At 37.7% G+C, this 21971-nt stretch overlaps 1 protein-coding gene across 2 annotated transcripts in view; it reads right to left on the reverse strand.

Annotated features, from left to right (window-relative positions):
* Nucleotides 1-597: 597 nt before the first annotated feature.
* The window catches only part of BABAM2 (BRISC and BRCA1 A complex member 2), a 167989-nt gene continuing 146615 nt past the window's right edge, over nucleotides 598-21971 (reverse strand). Inside the window, exon 11 of one of the 2 annotated variants that reach the window (XM_029965056.1) lies at nucleotides 598-4463. In XM_029965056.1, coding sequence (XP_029820916.1) covers nucleotides 4400-4463 — 64 coding nt within the window. In that variant the 3' untranslated portion in view covers nucleotides 598-4399. Of the gene's footprint in view, nucleotides 4464-21852; nucleotides 21941-21971 lie in introns of those variants that run through there. The other variant, XM_029965057.1, reaches the window with a different exon arrangement.

Below are 21971 nucleotides of genomic sequence, written 5' to 3' on the forward strand. Positions count from 1 at the left end.
TCTCCATGCACAGACATGGTATTAGAAATGTATTTCAGATCTGCAGTGGTGATCCTCATGTGCTACTACAGGTTTCCACTGCCTGTTGCTTCTCTGATTAAGGGTACTGACATAGAAGGATGTTTAAGCAGCAGTACTCACTGCTCAAACATGTTTTTGACCTCTGCTAAACCCTCAGCCTTTTATTAGGGGGCACTGCTCAGTGGAGAGTACTCAAGATTGAATCCTCTCTTTCCTAGGTAAGAAGTCTCCATGTAAAACCACCTGAAGTAAGACTTAAAATGCTGCACTTCAGTGCTAAATCTCATCCACTGACTGATTCACCAAAGATGCTTATTGCCACAGGCACCAGACAGGATGAGAGAAAGGAAACATACAGAGAAACATCCCTAGGGATGGTTTAACAATATACAGGAGATCTGTGCTAATTCTAGCAATGATTTCTTCTCACAAACTGACTCAAGTCTACTCTCTGTATGAAGGGAGGATGTTCAAGCACAGCGATGATACCAAAACCTGCTGATTCAGCAGATGAGACATGCTGACCAACAAAGCAATGGCCAGCACAACAGAAAGATCAATGAAGGCCAAACAACATATGATATATTTTACTTTTATTTATTCTTCCAGCTGTTTGTCCACTCTTTCCAGCAAGTTCACAAGAAGGCTGACTTTAAATCCATAAGATTTGGTATTACTTCTAGCACAGTGGAATATGTATGCAGATGAATAAAGGCTTGGCAGCACATTTGCACTTTAAGGACCTTTGGAAAATCGTGCATTAATAGGGTTTAGTAACTACAGCCTTACTGCATTTCTTTCAGTCAGAACTATTTAGGCTTTCTGATATGTTTGTAACATTGCTATTTTTCGCCTTTATGTCTTGTGATTCTCATAAACCAAGGAAAATAGCCTAGATCTGACTGCTCCTTTTAACTGCAATATATGCAGTTATATCACATAAGTGCTGAAAGTCTCTGTGCCATTAAACTGGCCACAATGGATATTATAATAAAACAGGAGACAACAGAAATAACTCCAACTTACTAGATCCCAACTAGATCCCAACATCCTACCTTAAATGCTTTCAATGAATACTTGATTTGATATAAAATTATTCAAACTAACTCTCTTTTCTGGTGTAGTATTTATATGATAATCCTCCTTCTGGAAGGAAGCTTTCACTCATTTCAGTGTCTTTCCTTCCAATACCCCGTTTGCAATGCTAACACCCCCAATACTTCTTCTGAGAACTATAAAGAAGGGATCCATAAAATACTGTGCAGGTCAAAGAAAATGTTCATTAAGAGTAACAAAAATGCCTTTAATTTAAAAACTGATAGGCTTGCAAACTTTATCTTAAACACAAACAGTACAGTTTCACATGTTTTCTATCTTTTTATTTTACCTTTTCTTCTCCCCAAATACTACCAATTGTAGCATGACACAAAATGAGACTGGAACTACTGGTTTGTTTCCATGCATGTTACTGGAAAGCTGATGAAACTATTGAATTCAATACAAGGAATTGCTGGTTTAGGCTTTTTGTACCTTCAAAGTATTTTCTTACATGGCTTCTAAAACTCTTAGTCTTTTAATAATAAAACAGTTCTTTGTCCGAAATTACTGGGACTGAGGTGAAGGATGCATTTTTGGTTGAAAATAAATCTTAATTATGAAGAGTGGATCTCTTTCCAAAATGTTTTGCAACTGCTAGCCTTTGAATCATGGCAATTTCTGAAAAAACAAGAAAAAATAAATAGTGGTGCCACCTGGACAATTGAGGAGGATCACCCAAGTGACTGGGAGAGATTTAAGGCCTGGAGGGACTTGTATGGGGCCTGAAAGACTTAATAATTCATGGACTTTCACATTATTCCCCAGTTTATTGCCATGTTCAATGAACCCCCACAATTATTCCTATGTTAATCCCCTTGGTTTGTATTGTTCAGGGCTTGTCTGGACTTGCCCTCACGTTTTTCCCGCCAAAAGTTGTTTACTCCCTTGTTCTCCCCTGGTTTTCCCGCTCATCTCTCACTGACCGGCTGATGGATGCCGCAGTGCAGAGTGAGCTCCCATTGGTCCCCTACCCTGGATACTCCTCAAGTTCCACCCATCTTCTCCGTGTTCCCCAGTCCTGCTCTCCCCTGAGGTGTCAATCCCATGCTCCACCCCAGTTATCAGACCTCCCTTTACCCAAACCCTATATAAGTCCTTGTTCCCTTCAATAAAGTGGCCATCGCACCCTGACCTTCTACTGTGTCAGAACCCTTTGTGCAGCGTCGTGTCCCTACTCCCTTCACCCTCGGGCCGTGGCAGACAATCAGGTATATAAGTACTCACTGTGTTCATGGGGCAATCACTACAATGCTGAATCAAACACAAGGTTATAAAATGTAAGATTCCAGGAATGTACTGAGGTAACTTGAAGGCTTGATTTTTACCTTTTGAAGATGGCTAGAGAGCGTTCTTATCAGATTTTGAACACTATGAGAACATATGTTTTTCATTAGCCATCCTCCTTCTCCCGCCTCATTCACAAGGTTGGCTTATTCTTAAATACATGGCTTTGGCTTTTACCTGAAGAAATGCAAATGTGAGATCATCCTAGTGCACTAAACAATGCTTGTTCCCAGTCACTTAAGGTTGTTCAGTTATGGTTTTGCTATTCACATATAACCATTACTTTCCACATCTGCTCCAAGTTTTGGTTTGCATGCAGAAGCCTCATGCAATGTCACCACAGAGGGAATTCAGGCTCAGACCTTTGGAGCTGTTGGCAGTCCTCAAATAATGCACTGAAAATCACAAAGGGATGGGTCACAGGACAGAATATGCCCCCTCCTCTGTGGAGTTACAATAAGGCTTCTGATGTTGTTTGCAGCTAAATTTCCAGCCAAGAACTTCAGTATTAAACATAAATTAAATTTTGCCCATAAACTAGCTAAAAATACCTGTAGTTTCTAGAGGTGAAATATTTGCATAATTCTTAAGTATCAAGCTTCACTGCTCAAAACCCATCTGCATTTCCTAGGTGGACATAAACCTTCAAAAGCACTATTTTTCATGTAATAAACAAGTTGCAGGAAGGGTAGAAGAATACTGCCAGTCAAGTAATTCGATAAGATTTCATTGCACGTGGTGGTACAGTGAATAATTTAAAATTAAATGTTTTCCAGTTCCACTGTATCATCTGCATACTATTCATTTAGTTCCTTATATTTTGCAGAAGTAGGGCACATTTTCCAGATGCCATTTATAAGCAACAAACACTGTTCATTTTATTCCTTACTGGAAAGTACCCTGGTCTATTCACAAATTAATTTGGGAAGTGACATTGTGACAGTTAGCCTCAAATGGTGCTCCTGACACAAGCAGGAAAGAAAGGATGAGTAGGTGGGATTTTGTGTTTGGCATTTCAGAATTAGGGGAGGTAATGTTTCCAGTTATATACACATAAAATTATTTCTGAGAAGACATGCTGAACTTAGGCATTAAGCTAAATACCTATAGCCCTACATTATTTCATGTTATTTTCCAAGACATCATTCATTCCCTTGTTGAAAGCTTGCTTCTTAGCAGTATTTATCTTATTTGGAAAAATTACAGATCTATGAAAGAGCTTTATTTTGTTATACTGATTTATATAACTAGTTCCTTGCACATTGGTACTAAAGAAGTAGAACTTTTCTGTAATGGCAAGGGGAGTTCATTAGTAAAACACCAAAACTGTACAACTGGAAAAAAAACCAAAGCATAAAAGCACAGCATTTCACATAAGATGAGCTTTCAACAGAAATATTAAAAAAAAAACCCCAACCCTCAAACACCCTGCCATTTTAACTTCAGACCAACTGCAAAGGCACTAAGAATTGAAGTGTGCAACTCATGTCCATACCTGTGAGAGTAATGACCGCAGTGAGACGCAAACCTCCAAGGTAGACTATGGCACTGTACAGTCCACTAGGCATTCCTGGTACATAATGGCAGTTTTATGTTTTCTTAGGATAAGCTGAAAACATTAACTAAATATACAAACTACATCATATTTCCATGGGGAAAAAAAAAATCCGATTTAGACCATCTGAAGACAAGGAAACAAGGCATAACATACAGGACATTGTTGGAACAAGAAAGTGTTATCACATCAAAACACGTCCTTTTAAATTTAATCCAGAAAATACATAGGAATGGTGGTGGCAGAGGCAAAGGGACAGGACAAATATCAAATATCCAGTTCTAAGCATGCTACTGAGGTCTTTGTTTCAAAAAGTGAAGCTACCAAAATCACTTCAGAGGCAAGAAAGCACATATCGTCAGTCCATCCCATTTCCAGGCATTCTTCTTGTGGGCTGACACTGAAGGATCTGTTCAGTATCGTTTCCATGCCTGAGGCTGCCTAAAGCTTCCCATTAGCAAATGCTGCCTCCTGGAACTGAGGGACAAATGTCTTGAAATAGGCCCTAGTGAAAAAAAAACACAACAGAAAACACATGATTAGGAAGGAGGAAACATAGAGCATGAATTGATGCAGTTGATAAGTGTCATGTTTCTGGGATAAAAAGGTTTTTTGTTTTTTTTTCTCCCCTATGTGGAAAAAACTTCACATATGGTAGCAAAGGCCCAAATACAGACAAGTCAACGGAGGAGGAAAATCATGAAGAGAAGTCAGAATATGTGCAGGAAATAAGCTCTTTATCTGTCTCCTTACAGAATCCTTGACACAATACCATCACTCTTCATGGGAGTGGTTTACATAAGATGTAGTGAATAAATATTAACAACTTTGGACAAACTGTAATTCCTTTTATTAAACTTCAAAGTTTATAGAATAATGTTCTTACTTAAGGTGTGCTTTGTATATTTTGGATCTTAGTCTACCTTCTTTACAAAGGATCGAGTGACTCATAAATCCGTAAAATGAGCTGATCCTAAGTATCCAAAATTGAGTTTGAACTGTATCTTTGAGTTTATTATGCTGAAGTACTCAACCATGTAATAAACATATTTTATACATCCCAATGATACCGTTTATTTACCAGTTACATTAGAAGCTGCTTCACTGTTCTGCATTTGGTTTCTGTCTATGGCTTTCTGCATCAAACTTTCACTTTCTTGTTTTTTTCTTTTTAAACATTTTATTTTCTGTTCATATCACTGGTCTGTATAAATTTCTGTTCTCCCCGCCAAAAAAAAAATCTAAAGTGAGAATAGCTGCAATGACACTCATTACATTCTTGATCTCTCTGCTGGTTTAGCTCCTGAAGCAAACATACACCGATTAGCTTCACAATCATGACACGTTTCTAACTGCAGTAGAAGTTTTGGTGATCACTGAACACCAATCGTAGCTCCTCACATCTCAAAACATTTCAAGATCACAAACAGAGCGCTCCTCTCTCTTTGTGAGGTTGTGCCTGGCAAATTAATTAACAGATAGCTGCAGTCAGCTTTTGTGCAGAAGCTGTAAACACACATGAGATGCTGTCCAAAGGTTAAAAGAGCAATGGAAAATAAAAGCATTTCTGGACTGAGGAGATGATCCTAGAAATGGAAAACAGGAGGAGGACAACCAGCACACACATTTTATAGCATACACAGATTGTGCTATGTATTTACAGAATACACTTTGGTTTATAGAATCAAAGTTCAGAAAACAACCCTCATAATCATGCCCACAAAAGTGATTGTTCATGTTGGCACATACTCGTACATAAAACAGCTCAGAAGGTATGCCTGTTCTATATTTGCACTTTTTATAGCATACCTTTCAGATTGTAGCCTCTCTATGTCCTGGTCAGTTCTATGTATTTTGCTAGCTCAAGGAATATCACCTGCATGTTGTCAATGCCAGGAATCTATCATACTTTTACTTTTCCTTGCATTATCTGTCCTAACATTTAATTACACATCTCTGCTTGCTTATTTTAAGTACCTTCTCCCTTCCTTTTAGATAGCTTCTCTGCACATGATCTTCTTATTGACTTGATAAATGCTACTTAAAACTTCCCTCTTCCAAAAATTCTTAATCATTAAACAGTATATAAGCAGAATTATTTTCCTACATTCCATTTCTTTTCCTTTATAGCATTTCTGTGCTTTGTATTAAAACCACACTTACTGCATTATATGCAGTAATTATATATGACTTTGCTGTTAGGTAAATTCCAGAACGAATGCTTCTGATACCACAAACATCCTCCCACACCATCTTTATCTACACTTGCATCCTTTCTTTTCACTGCCTCCTGCAGTAGAGCTTGTATCCTCTGCTGCAAAACAAAATCTAACACCTCCCTACATTCTGATCAGATGTACTGTTTCAAAGAGGATGTTATTTCACTGGTAGTTCATATGAACCTCTTGGCCAAGTTCCATACACTACAAAAATTCCTTTAATAGTTCATTATTTTTAAATGTCTACTTTTTTTCCTTCCATACCTTAAAGTATATGCTTAAGTTTGCCCTTATCATTTGTGGTCTTGCCCAGATTGAAACAAATGCAGTACCACACGTTTACCTGGGATGTGTTCCTCCATTTCTGCCCCTCTCCCATGCACCATAGGTATCTCAGATTAGGCAAAATCTGAGATAATTATGGTTCATCACATACACATGCAAAAATAAATTAAAACACCCACCCCCCTCACCAAACCAAAACAAGAAAGACCCTGCAAAGAAATCCAAAAGCACAATATATTTGATAGACTGTACCAGCTACAGCATATTTAATAGACTGAACAGAAAAGATGGGGAACTAGGAGAAGGGAGGTTAAACTGCTCAATGAACACTGCATATAGGGAGGGAATGGCAACTGTTAGTACATGAAAGTAACATCACTTATTTTGCATGTGTATGAAGGAGTAGAATGGGCAGCAAAGACATAACTTATTATTAGAGGTTGCTGGATGTTATTTTTTTTTAATTACATGGCTTTTTCAATGAAAAATTACATTTTTACCCAGTTGTGTGCATTTCTGTGGAAATGCTACTGAGATTCCATCAGGAAAAGAATGAGGTATTTCAGTTTGGCTTGATCTAGAAAGATATTCTGGTTTGTAGAACTAAGCCTAAACAATTGGCTTGATATTAACCTTCATATCTGTGGTCCAGCATCTCAGAGATGATGTAAGTTGGCCCACAGACAAGGTGCATCACAAGAGTCCTAAGCACAAAAACAACAGCAGAAGAAGTCCCTTCAAAGAACCCAGTCCATGAAGAATGATGAGATAAATCATTAAAATTTTTTCTTTCAGGAGGCATTGTGCTACTGCTAGCAGGTGCATTATAGTGTCACAGTAACTGCATTTTTGTTTTCATATGTTCCAAGCAAAATTTTTTCTAAACTTTTTCTTTTCATCTAAAGTTTGGGACAAAACCATATGTTAAAATGTCTGAATTGCCCATGAAATGAAAATTCTAACATTTTTTCTCCTTTTCATATATTACCAGTAAGGAGGAAGAGAAGCACCAATCACCTTCTGAGTAAGTTTCATTTATTGACCAACTGGCATTGAAGTCAATGTATACATGGACATGTATACATTGTATACAGGACCACTACATGGACTATTTATGTGACAACAGATTACATGAAATAACTTCAAGAGAAATATAAAATTTTTGAAGGACAATACTCTGCTATAGACTGCATGGTAAGGGCCTCCTTCACATGGAATGCTATTCCTTTTAGAAAGATTTTGAATTAAGAGAAAACACTCATATTCCAGCATCCTGTACATAGAAACACAGAGGAACAGTGAATATAAACATGAACTTTGGAAAAAGATTAGTTTCTCATACCCTATTCACATAAACATATTCACATGAATTTACACTCTCAACAACTTTGATCTGTGCTACACCACAGGAATTCACATAAAAATATCTGAATTTTTTTTTTTTCAGACACTTTGCCACATGATACTTTCAAGTATCTCCAAACTACTTTGAAATTATTATTTTTACATCCAGTAGATATGCTTTTCAGCTCTGGAGAACTATTATTAAAAAAAAATAAATCAGTAACTTGGGTACCTGTTGAATTACACTAAAGATGAAGGAAGCTAACTTGACCTATAGTCTCTCAAGGTTGTGTCAAATGGCAGAAATCAGCTTTTGATCAATGCTTTTTCTCCTTTCTGGGAAACAGAGAGTTCCTTCTTTCTCTTGCTTTCCTCTACTATGTTCTTGGTGGGTCTGTATCACACTGACCTCACACTAACCTCAGAAGAACTGCATAAAATGCTCCTTCAAGTACAGAGAAACTCATTTGTATGAAGTCCACAAATATTCTTTAGCAGAGTGTTGAATACAATCAACACTCAAATAAAGTAAAACACATGTTGAGTGTTGCATCCTTCTCACAATGGTTTAGATCTCAGCTTAAACAGTGTTTAAAGAGTTGTTTTCAGTCTAGAGTGGGTGCCAATCTTCATACACTTACAGGCACCTGTCTAACTCTTTGTTGAGCATCTTACCATGATTCCATTGTTTTTTGTCCATTTGTTTTTGTTCCCTCAAATGGTCATTTTCCAAGTTCAAGGTAGCAAGTTATGAGGTTTCTATGGAAATTTTTCTTCATCACTCCAGAAAACAACACACTTTGCTGTAGTTAACCACTATATATACTTGAATTTCAGGTGCTATGCTCAAGGACATCTGCTGAGAGTAAAGCACTTCTCTTTCCTTCACCTTATTATCCAGTGTAAAGAAAGTCTTGCTATTATTCCAAGTGGTAAGCATCTAAAAGAATGTAGAATTGGCTCACCTGCTGTTTAAGTATTTTCTAGTGATATGAAACACTGACTGTGGTACAAAGTCTCCAGAAGCCCATACATGTCTAAATCCCAGGGTGTCGGTTTGCAGCACTTAAAACATACTTGACTCAGAATTCACATGGTTTTGTGAAATTTCATTCTAATTGTAATGGATTTTTTTCCAGGATAATTTAGTGCTGGGTTTTTTAAATGCAGTTGGTAGAAAATCTGCATTGACCATTTGATAATACCTTTTGCCTTCAGATAGCTGAAGGTACTCTTTTTGTTGAAAATCTGCAAAGATTTTAAATTATGCAGATGCAATCTCCCATCAAACAACACTTCACATATATTTATGGTGAAAGCATTCTAACACTAACACACTTGCTTTCTGCTGTTGCTTTTGCTGGACTGGTGCTATAGCCAACAATACAATGGTTACTGCTCCTGGTGTAATAAAGTTAGAAGAGTTAGCTAGGTGTTTCTATTTCTCTTAAAATCTTCATGTGGTAAATTTGGAGCAGAACACCAAGATTCAATCTCTGTGAGGAAAAAAGCATACCAAATGCTATATCAGTGGGATTTCTGCTTTTTGTGTCTGGGACAAGGACAATTGTCATGGGGTGACGAATCATCTTCCCAAGTCATTCACAAAATAGATTCCCCTTAAACTCCTCAGTTCATGAGTGCCAAGTTTTTCAGCATGCTAGCCCTATTTGCACTCATATGTTTTATTAGTTTCAGCACAAGATGTGGGAGTTCCAAGTGCCTTTTCCATCGAGAGATGATTTGAGGAAAAGGAAGCGGATGAAATAATCATGATGGTCCACATCAAGAACAGACTTAGATATCCAGCAACATGTCTACTACCAGCACAGTGTACTCTGCCCTTGCACATTTTTTACTGGCAAATTAAAGCCCTTGAGCCAAAATCTTCATCTTTTTATAAAGACACAGAGTCTGTCATTACCTTTTCTCACTGCATCAGTCATATACATTGTGTTCCTTCTCATCTGAAGGCAGACTCAGGTTATCACACTTGGATTTTTTTCCTACTATTGACTTTGAGAGCAACCTTTATTCTTAAATATTATCCCTTATTTCAATATTCTAATTCGTTCTTGTAAAATGTTTTAGTAAGTACTGTGACTGTGGTTTAATTCTGCAAATTTCTAACTATTATAGAACAATCCTTGTGTATTCAAAATCAGAGTAGCCAATATATTTGAAAAATACCTCCCTTTTCTCCTAGTCTAGGCAAGGCATACGGGAAAATGTGAGGTTTTTTTCCCTCAACCTTTTCAAGTTAATAGATCTGACTTAGGCAGGCGCTCCTGTAGTCATGGGCATCTCTGAATCCTTACTTAATCCTTCTGAGTCTTCTGGAGTAAGATCTGTAGCTAGGACCCCCTTCTCCTCAGTTGTTCTCGATTGTCTGAATTGTCCAGCAGGTAAATTGAGTTTGTTTGAATATTCCTGGGATTGAGGTAAGAACTGAATTGTATCCCTCCCAGCTGTATTAGATACAGCCGAGAATCCCAGGCATTTGTCCCAGCTGCTGTCCCTTTCTTTCACAGGAGTTGTAACTCTAGGATTTACATCATTTTGCATCCCATATTTTCTTCCTGCTGTACCCTCAAGGAACTGCTGCAGGACATCTACAAGTTTCTTCAAATCCACTGAATCTTGACAGAAAAACATCAACTCCACAGATGACTGATCTTCATAAATTAGCTAGAATATCAACATTCTCCCCTCTTCCAATTAAATTAGGTGAAAACAGAAATTAAGAAGGGTGCAGGTCTGAGTGAAGGACAGCTTGAGGCTTCTTGAGGTTCTTGACCTATTCCTCCCAGACTAGTATTATTATGCTGACACTTTGCAATAAAATCTTGTTATATAAATTATTTCAACAGCACAGCCATATTAGAATTATAAAAGAGCTTCTCCAGGCTTTATCAATGTCACCTGATTATTTAGTTTCTGAAGTATGAAGTATTTTTGCATGGATCATACATACATATGTAGCATGCCTTTGTATTTTTATGTTCCTGTCGCAACTTGTTTTGACACAATGAAAACCTGTTTTGAAAATACTGAACACCTACAACAATCCCTTCTGGGTGCCAGACGAGAGAATTTGTCCTCCTGTGACTACACAGGCACATCCAGCTGGTTTGGTTCATGTAACCCCTAATAATTCATCTCCTGTGTAGAAGATATTTACCATAACTTTCCAAACTCTCTAAGATTTGCTGTTTGTTTATGACAGAAGAAAATCAAAGATGCCAACTTCTGGGTTTTCTTCTTCTTTTTTTTTTTTTAATATAATTGTTTTCTTTTCAAATTCCTTTTGTCAGGAGCTATCTAATTTAACATGATTAGTACTAATTAACAAAAGGAACTTAAATTAATAAATTGTTGCATTAATTCCAATAGTGGGTATGTATTTAGGTCATATTCCATATGACTGCACATTAGGTCCTTACCCTGTGGTTATGCCCTCCTACTGCATCTCTATGCCTTGCACTGACAAGGGCTGAATGCAAATGTGTGGAAATCTACTGAAAGCCCATTCTTTCAACAGGCCTCATGCCAATGTTCGAGGCGTAAGTTTTTCCTTGTAAACTCAGACGTGAGACATTTGAACCTCCTTGCTATTCTTACTATATATAATGCATTAAAAACATATTTCCATTGGGTGAACCACGCTGTCTGTTTATTCACAGGCACTTCCAGAGCATTCCTCACCAGGCTAAAGATATGTGGGCACTCACAGCAGAGCAGAATAACTCAGTCTCCTGCTTTGGGATGACTATGGGATAACAGATTAATTCTACACTAGACATTTTATGACAGCTCTATTAGAAGAAAAATGATTGTTATATCATTCTCTCCACATCTAAGATGTTACAGTAATTGAAGTGACAAACAGTGCTCAGTACTCCAATTTTTGGTTGCCTAGCTGAAAATGGGATGTAGCAAGCAGGCCCACAATAGCACCGGGTGCCAAGTGCTAATGAAAATTAGGACTATTATGGAAGGCACAAGGCACTCAGGAGGCAGCAGCATTCCTAAACCACGATTCAAATCTGAACATCACTAAAACTTATCCAAGCACAGCACAGAACGACAGAGGTACCTTCCACGATTTCTTTCTCTCTTCAAATATATGTAACGATACTTGGCACGAATTCATGTTTCTAAACTAAGCTTCTCGATGGTATGCTCTTTGGGATGTGGTTTATAATTTCCATACTAGGCAGCTTTATCTACGGCAAATATTTTGCTTTTATGTGAAACGCAATGTCTACACAGTTCTCCATTTTATACATCTCCAAAACTGGTGATGCCAAGCAAACATCTCAAGTGTTTACACAACAGCAAGACAATAGTTCTTAAATTACTGCTACTGTAACTGGCTAAACACACAAATGTACAAAGGAGTCTGAACCCAACGCCATTATGCTGCTGGCAATTTTTTTTTTCCGTGTGCCAAAAAATATGCATCACAATCTCCCTCTTCTAATATTTTATCTCTCTATCCTCTTTTCCTGTGAATTACCTACAAGGAGTTCAGTAAACTTCTTATGCTCATTTCTACCTGCCAGTCTACGCAAGGCACTGACTCTGCAGCCAGGTTGATGGACAGAATAATAATCAAGACCAAGAGAACTAGAGGTCTGTAGCAGGCAGCCACAAAAATGCAAGTTTTTAAGAAATACGATTGTTGTCAGCTCAGCTCATAATATTACACGTCAGAAAACTGTCTCCAAAATCACAAACAAACCAAAACCTGTGCTACCAAAATCATAACAGGAAACAGAAGTGGCAGAACTAGTGAAACCAAGTACACATCAGAAGTTTAAACATTAAAATTCACTCATGTCCAAAAGCTGTTTTCTGTATTTTACTAACGTCTTTTATCTCCACAAATTCCTGTGGAGTTATAACCATTTCTGATTCAAGTCACACAGAAAGGTACAAGAAATGGTTATATTTAGACATGTTTTTCAATAGTTTGCTGACTGCAGAATTAACAGGTGGCTTTACTCCATATGAAGCAAACAGAAACAAAAATTAACTTTTCATTTGGTTATACATTTGCATCTGTTCCAAAAACCTACGATATCAATTGATTTTATAAATAAAGTCATGAAGAATTCAACATTGGTCTGCTGTAAAACTTTAGAAGACTTTGCTGCCCAACTTACCATAAACCAAATGAATCTTGACAAACTGTTCAAATCATGAAACAACCATAAATATAACAACCTGACTAAAGGTAAAATATAAAGGAAGGGAGTTCTAGGGAACTGCTGTGGAGCCAGGATTGTGATCATTACGTAGGCTGGCAATTAATGTTTATTTTAAAACAGCAGCATAAATAGGGTCATCACTTTGCAGAAGATACTAACTTTGGTTCCAAGAATATACGTGCTCACAAATGCATAGACCTTTACTGACAATTACAGATAAAAATTACAGCTACTGGACATAATCAGAGCATGCAGACCAAGGCCAGTAACTATGCAAGCAACTTTTTTGAATCATCTGGAAATAAAGATTCTGAGATTTAATCTCTCACAGGTTTCTGATACAGATATTTAGGAATTTACAAAGGTGTATTGCACAGATACAGTGGCTCTAAGTGTCCCAAAGCACACATGGCAAAATGAACCTCTCATTTTGAAAGAGTTTTATCAATGCCTTCTGTTTGCCAGTCAGTTCAAGAGATAAACACTTCCTTCACCTTCTCCACAATGAACATAAATAGATTTGCTTCAGTCAGATGAAGGCTTGTGGTCTTAGATCATAGCGAATTTTGTTTCTGCTTTCTTAACTTCCATTTTCCCCAGGGTGTAGTGGGTGTCTGTGAAGGGTGCACTGGAATATCTCTGTCATAGCATGGTCAGTCCACTTCCTTATCAGTGGATCATGAGAATGATATTCCAAGACCATCACGGAAAAACTCAATCTTCATATAGTCTTTTTAAATACAGTGTTAATTTGCAGGAAATTTCCAGTCCTATGAGCTACAGCATGACAAGTGTGCTCTATTTTTCCTAGATGCTGAAGTGCCATAGCCATATTTTTCCACTCCAGATAAAGGTTAACTTCTTAAAGAAATAATGTTTATGCAAGATACATATTATTTCCCCCTATCTAGGCTACATAAATACACATTGAGCTTTACTGTTGGAGACTAATTATTTAGCAAACTATTTAGTAGATTTGAAGGAGAGAGTCAATGCCAGACAAGATTCTACTAGGAACCTCTTCAAAGTATAAAGAGCAGGGTGAAGAATGCAATGAAATAAGGAGGGAGGGAAGTAGGGACAATATAAGTAGTAGGAGAAAGCAGAAAAGACTGGGCAAAAATACATTCAGGAGGAAAGCTCGTAAGGAAAGACAAGTGTAGAGATCCAAGAAGAAAGGAGCTCACAGCAGTAATAACAGAACTTGAAAAATCTTTAAGAAATTACCGAATCCCTTAATTGTACTTCAGAGGCAGAGATGAAGGGTTACACCACAGATGCATCCATAATGAGTCTGACAACCAGCATCCCCGAAAACAAAGTTTGCTTGCAGGTGAAAGTCCTGATTTCATCATGCCATCCGCTTTGCTTTGCCAGATTGCTTATCAACTACTGGGGCCGAAGGCAACATACCAAAGCATAAAAGAAACCTCCCGGGATATTCATTAGGACAAACCACTCAGAAGGAAAGGGATGAGATGCCACACATCTGTGATTATATAAAACATATTAAAGAAGTTGTTTCTCTTCGCTATTCAAATGACAAATATTTGCTATCAGAAATAAAAGGAAATTCTTAAAAGGCTGGAGACCTATCCAAAGGGGAAAACAGACAGAAACAAACCTTAACACTAGTAGGTAAAAGCACAGTAAAGCAAATAAAAGATGAATCTGATGAACAAATTAGCTGTGGCCCTCGAAATAAACACTTGTCAAACAGTACAAAAATCCAGTCAAAAAGTAAAAAGAATGCTTAGAAGAAATAAAAGTCACAAAGAATAAATGAAATGGAGCTGCTTAAAGAGGCTGCCATACCAGAATTCTGCTTTCCAAGAGATGTACCAAAAGATCTGACTCATGCAGAAATGTCAGCCAGAAAGGTAATGAACAAATCAACAAAACACAAGCAAATCAGCAGCCCCAGATTACATTCACACCCAAGTTATAGAGAAACTCAAGTGTGAGAAAGCTAAACTCTTAAATAGCTTGTAACCTCATGCTTAAAACAGCTTGGTACCAGAGAACTGTGATGTCAATTGAAAAAATGTCTGGATGTCTGGGAGGACAGAAGGATAGAAGGAACTATGGGCCAGTAAATCTCATGTCCATACCTTACAGAGAGAGAGTTAATGGAAGAGAGACTGTTAATAGAAACCATAAATTTATAAGAAGTCCAAAATTAGTGGACTTGAGTAAATATGATATATTGGTTAGGAGGCAAACTTGTGCTTCACAGGTCTCTTATTTTCTTCAGGTATCAAAACCATGTGGACAACAAAAATTCAAGTGACACATACTGCTCAACTTTCCTGCAGCTATTTGGGAAGGCTTTTCAAAGGCTTTTCTCTCAGCAGGAGAAAAGATCCATGAGTGGATAAATAGCAGGTCAAGATAAGAAGAAAAAGACAGGAATGAATGATGAATACTATTAGGATGCAGTCACCTGAGAACTGCACAGAAATGGGTGTTCTGACCTGTGTTGTTCATATTCCTACACAATATACAAAAGTAAGCAAAAGAAGATGGAAAGGTTTGTTAATGCTAACAATTTAGTTGGGGGTGGGGGGGGAAATGCACTATTATGAGGAACTGCAGGTGGTTCTTACAGCACTGGGAGACCGGGAGATAACATACCAGGTGAAAAGTCAATATTGACAAACATGAAAGGGAAATATGTGAGGAAAAGGACTTAATTTTACATACACAAAAAACACAGGCTCTGAAAAACAGATAGAAAGGAGATCTTGGTGCTAAAAGAACAGTGTAACTAACCTTCAGTTGTATGCAAAAAACCAAATCAAATGTTATTAGAATCGGAATAAAAAGTAAACCAAACAGTATCACTACTTCACTATATAAATGCACGGTGAATGCACTGATGAGCAACATGCAGCTTTGTGTCTCAGAAAGAATATGACAGAAATAGTAAAGAGAGAAAGAAGTGGAACAAGGGCAATCAGAAACATGGAAAGGTTCTGGAGAAGGAAGGAGCGAGCAGAGCAAGAGAAAAGGTGACAGAAGAGACATGAAGAGGGTCATAAAACAAAGGTTTTGGAGGGGATCAGTGGATTAATTATTTGTTGCCTCTTTTCATACAAGAGCTAGAGAATAACAACTGGAGTTACGAGGAAGCAGGAATGCAAAAATCCAACAAAGCTTGTTCTTCACACCATATGTTGCCTGTGCAATCCCTTGGCACGGAATTTTGTGATGTTATTATGTGGGTTCAAGAAGCAATCAAACAGAAGGAAAGCTACGTAGGGTTACTGAACAGAAAGGTATCAATTCTGGATAAAGAAACCCTTGAGGATGGTAGAACACGCAATGAAAATATGGCTACATGCTCTGCCATGTTCTTCCACAGGCATTGGCTACTGCCTATTGATACAGACATGACAGTGGGCTAAATGAATGTTGAGTTTTACCTAGTATGACTGTTCTTTGTGTTTAATGGAGCTATAACAAATATTACTCAAAGGACAAGAGTATGGAGCTCATCTAGTACTTTTACTTCGCTGTTTATTTTGTAACTGATCAAGCAACACTACTTATCTGGGTTATTGAACGTCAAGCTTCTGCCAGACCTATGCATTCTCTCTATCCTTTTCTTAAGGGAGGACATTTTTTTCATCTGTTCCTAACTATACTTCAATGCTCTAATATAGATTTAGCAGCTTTGATAAATGTATAATGGAGTTCTCCAATAAAGCCAAATCAGACGCGTTTCACAGTATTTCTAGAATGCCGCTTAACCCTGGTTATCCAAGAACCACCTACGTGAAATCCTAACCTTTAATTCCTACAAAGCAGTTGTCTTCCAGCTAAGGGCCATTATATTCCACTTTAACCAAGCCAACTTCTTCATTCTCTTCCGTGCATTTCTCTTGTCAATATATGAGAGAATAGTTTTTTGCAGAAAGAATATTTACCATATATTGAAATGCACATATGTACAGTTCACACATATACATAGTATCTACACAAAACCAGAGAAAAACTAATTGCCTAACAGATTTTATTTCTATGCACTTCCTATAGCACCTATACTCCTTATCTTTAAATAGTTGTTTTTCTTTTCCCACAGTCAAAGCTTTAATGAGAAGTGACCAGAAACAAATACCCAGGCCCTTCTGTCTTGGCTGAAATCCACATAATGCATGACAGCACTGAAGATCCCTGGCAGGCACCTGTCAGAAACTAACATACCATAACTTAAGAGTCAGGCTTAATTATCCAAGGAGACATTTAAAGAAAAGTACGTGAAAAATATGACTCAGTAAGTGCAAGTATCATGTGTATGCACTGTACTCTCTAGCGTATGCAGACAAACAATGTAAAAATAAAGTGATATCCTGGGAAAACTATAATTAAAAGCTCTATCTACTTAGCCTATTAGATCTTAAAATCAAAATAATTTTGTTATTAAGTTTTGCGGGTAAATCGACTGCAGAACACGCTACAAGCACAAATGCAATCACCAATTGTTTTAACCAAACGTAATTTTTTCCATTTTTCTTTCTACTGTTCACATGTAATTCTTACAGCTGACACTTCCATGGAAAATCAGAGTTTTGATTTAATGGTCTATAACATCAAATTAATATCTTTGTAGTCTTCACACGTCTGGGTCGCCACATCTCTTCTTGTTATGGCTGTCATAGCCTATTGCCCATTTTTTGTTGTGAAGAGCAGCCCACCGGCGGCAACACAATGTCAGCCTGACTTGATTTCAGGCAAGGAAATCACTTCTGTTCAGTTTCTGATGCAAGACTATCAAAAACCATAGTTAAACCAGCGACCCAGCTCAGCACTTCAGCCCTTAGTTTGTAGCTATCCTGCTGCTTTTCTCCAGAAAGAATCCTCTGAGCCTTGCAAACGTTCAAACACATGCACACGTCCCTATGGAAGGATGATGCTTCTGTTCCCTACTCTCATTTTTCTAAATTTTTTTCTAAGTAAGTTTAAGGTAACACACAACAGAAACAAAGGCAGTCATGAAAAAAGCTTTGAGAGGTGAGTATATGTAAATGCAAATAAGGTAGTTTTTGGAAAACTACTCTTTAAAGATGACTAATGTGCATGCAAATAACATAATACATGCAAATACAATTTGTTACTTTTATGAATAAGCAGAAAAAAAATACTTAAATACAACCCAAATAATAACAAATGATTTATTACCTTAATTAAACCTGTCAAGGAGAGAAGATTATAAAAAAAGGTGCAATGTTTACATGTAAACTTTACAGTGAGATTCAAGATAACAGAGGTGGAAATCAAAAGTTTCATGGAAACAGTGAAACTTGCTATTTTAAAAGAATCTGAAATATAGTACAAGATATTCTGCCTAAAACGTGAAAGAAATCTGACTTAATAACAAAAAAATGGATGAGTTGAAACTGGTTAATGTCAAAATAACAAAAAAACTAAATCATTAGGGCACTCGAAATTTACTGAATACAACAGCAAGTCTTTGACATATAACAACTGAGTTTGTCTAAATAGCAACACAACAACCGTCCCTTTTTCTTTTCAAATATTCTTTTATTAGACTAAGAAATGCAATTTTTTAATCTGTAAATGTAATCATAGAATCACAGAATTGTTTAGTTTGAAGAAGACCTTTAAGTTCATTGAGTCCAACCATTAATCCAGCACTGCCAAGTCAAGCACCAAATCTTGTCCCTAAGTGCCACATACACACGCTTTTGAAATACTTCCAGGGGTGGGGACTTCACTTCCTTGGGCAGCCTTGCTTGACAACCTTTCTGGGGAAGAATTTTTCCCTAATATCCAATCTAAACCTCCCCTGGCACAACTTGAGGCCATTTCCTCTTGTCCTGTCACTTATCTGTGGGAGGAGGCTGACCCTCACCTGGCTCCAGCCTCCTTTCAGGTAGTTGTAGAGAGAGATAAGGTCCCCCTGGAGCCTCCTTTTCTCCAGGCTAAACAATGCCAGCTCCCTCAGATGCTCCTCACAGTACTTGTGCTCCAGACCCTTCATCAGCTCTGTTGTCCTTCTCTGGACACATTCCAGCACTGCAATGTCTTTCATGAGGGGGGGGTGGGGGGCAATGATACACACGATACATGTCATGTAATTTGATGACAGTCAAGGAAAAGGTATCAATGAGGCTGAAAATGCTATGGCCCAGTTTACCATCCTGACACTTTCTAACCATTTCACATGTTTCTGCTGGGCACAAACCACAGCTGCAGCTGTGCTGGGAATACATATGTAGCTCACACAAGATGTGTCTGCATATAATCTTAAAATGCACTTGACCTTATGGCACAGCAACAGCCAATATACCGTTGAGAGCACTTGAGCCCTTTTAAGCTTTCACCCTCAGAGTGCCCTATGGGATATATGAAATTAACACCACATTCAGCAAACACTGGTGAATGGCCAGGGACAACACTGTTATTCAGAAACCAGTTTTATCAGCAAACCAAAAAAATAAAAAATGAATACAAACCTTTGGAGCAACTTTTTATTGTGATACCAGTTTTCCATCCTCCTGCTATTTTTAATGGTGAGTAGGTGGATTTATGTAGGATAAAAGGTAAACTGAGTCCTGACTTGCTGTCCCTGAAGTATAACCTAAGTCTACAGAGCAGCAGTGGATCGGACAGAAACTGGGCCAGAGTGCATCTAAGAACTGAACTTCATTTGTATAAACAAACAAGCTTTATTTACAGTATTCCTTCATAAAATCCCAGGCTTCAAGTCTGCATGTTCTTTAAAGACTCCATTTATGTACACTTGAATGCCTATTTAAGCAAAAAAACAAGAAAGCTTTCCCATGGAAACCGCACAGAGATGTTTTACTTCACACGTACACCACAAACAAGGCTGCTAACTTTCCATAATTTACTGTATTTTCTTAGACTTGCCATTGTATTTTAGGACCAAATCTTTTGGAGAAGCTGCTTACGCAGGAGGCCACAGACATATAAATAAATGACCTAAAAGAGGCAAAGCCCAAGATATGAACTGAGAGGAAACAGTATCTTGGCAGCTTGTAAGAAAATTTCAATATTTTTGGTTTCCCTGTTTCTATCTGGAGAAACAGGTTAAAATTTTGTGTTTAGTTGAGAAACAAGCAATCTGGAGGCCATTGGAACTGCATTATTAAATCAGGACTTGATTCATCCCTTAGAATTAAATCAAGCCAGAGGACAATCCCTGGGCTAAGACAATAGTAAGCTTCAGTTACCAGATGCTATCTCTCAGCAAGGAATCTAAGTCAGAGGGCTTCAAAGGAGCCCAGTTTTTAAAATCTGCTTAAGAGGACAGAGAGAGAGAGAGAGAGATATTGACTTCTTGGGCTTTATCAGACAGACATAAATTGGTTCAATTACTTCAGCAAGAACATGAGCAGTTTTTCTCTGTGAATAAAATACAGCCAGCTAAAATCATACTCTGTTTTGAGAATTTGCCTTTTAGATTCAGGTGATATGTCTCTAAGCATGAATGCACACAATCTACTTTTGTATGCATGCGTTTTAGGGGACAAATTTTGCTCCTACTTATAGTTACTACTGATTGTCTCAAGGCTACAGTAAAGGGTTAAGTCCTAACTTCAAAAGAGATGGTTACTTCTGCTGGGGGCCACAAGATAAGCAAGGACACCAAGACTTTCAAGTTTAGTCCCTGCACTGAAAGAATTGGATGGGCTCACCTGTTTGGAAAAAACCCTCAAACCAAAACAACAACCCTGGGAGAAAGCTGGGCATAGAATCAAAGTCCCTTTGGCATGAACTTATGACAACTCTGCCCATGAATAAGCAGGCTGTGTTGAATTGCTGAAAACAGAGGCAGGGCTTGCCAAAACTGAGGATGAGGAAATCTCTGACTGATACTATTTCAAACTTGATGATGCTTCTACAGTTGGTGTGAGAGCAAGGAAAAGCTGTCCTTGATGGTGTCTTTAGCTCCAGTGAGGAAGATGGTGTACACTGATCCCTGAAGTGTCTGAGAAGAAGGGCAGAGAATTTGGTCAGATACTGGAAAGTCAAGTGGGAGATCCTGTGGCCCTACAGCAGTGGCCAGGAAGATAAACAAGAGATGTTTTGTCTCAAAGAATGCCAAGCACTTGAGAAACCATTTGGATAAGAGGGAAAAAGACTATATGTAAGCAAAACCTAATTGACAGTATTTAGAAACATAAACCAGTTGTCTCTGATTTAACCAGGGCTAAATTTACTTCAGCTGAGTAGAATGACATGGTTTCTAGAGGGTAAATAATGAATCCTTTCTGCTTTTAGTGGGGAGGTTTTGATGTGGTGTTTGAACTAATATATTTAATTACAATGCTTTCCTATATATCAACATATATTCCCATATACTTGATTCCTAGCTTCTCTACAGTAAAAATAAAATAGAATGAAGTTATTTCATTGTGTAGAAACACACTAACCTATTCTAAGAAGCCCTAGCAAATATTTTAAACACTGTTTACATAAGATGCTTGATTGTGATAAAAATCTTTCTTAAAATATGTTCACACATATCATAACATCATACTTTTCTTGATACAGATTTATTTATGGTACCTACTCAGGAATCACTAGTTGTTCCTGCAAGCGAAGCGCTTTTAACTAGAGCAGCTTCTCTGTCTCTTTGCAGCTCAGTGGTAGCTATTTCAGACATCTCAGCACTCTGTCTTCCCCCGCTTCTCATCATCTTTCTCATATTACGTACCCAGTGTAGAACTTAAAATGCAGAGACTCAAACGTAAGAGTGAATAACCTCACAAACATACATGTGATAGTAAGTGTACACATTTAGTGCTTTTCGAGAGAACTGTTATAATACTTTTAAATTTCAAGTGCAGGGCAGAGAAGTCCAATTGTATACACCCACTCATAAGTGAATGCACTTAGCAGACGACACATAGGTACTTGTAAGCTTTCAGCCACAAAAGAAATGCATTTGTAGTATGGTTA

The sequence above is a fragment of the Manacus vitellinus genome, unplaced genomic scaffold (assembly GCF_001715985.3).
Source record: "Manacus vitellinus isolate BGI_N305 unplaced genomic scaffold, ASM171598v3 scaffold_8_pilon, whole genome shotgun sequence".
NCBI classification, from domain to species: domain Eukaryota; kingdom Metazoa; phylum Chordata; class Aves; order Passeriformes; family Pipridae; genus Manacus; species Manacus vitellinus.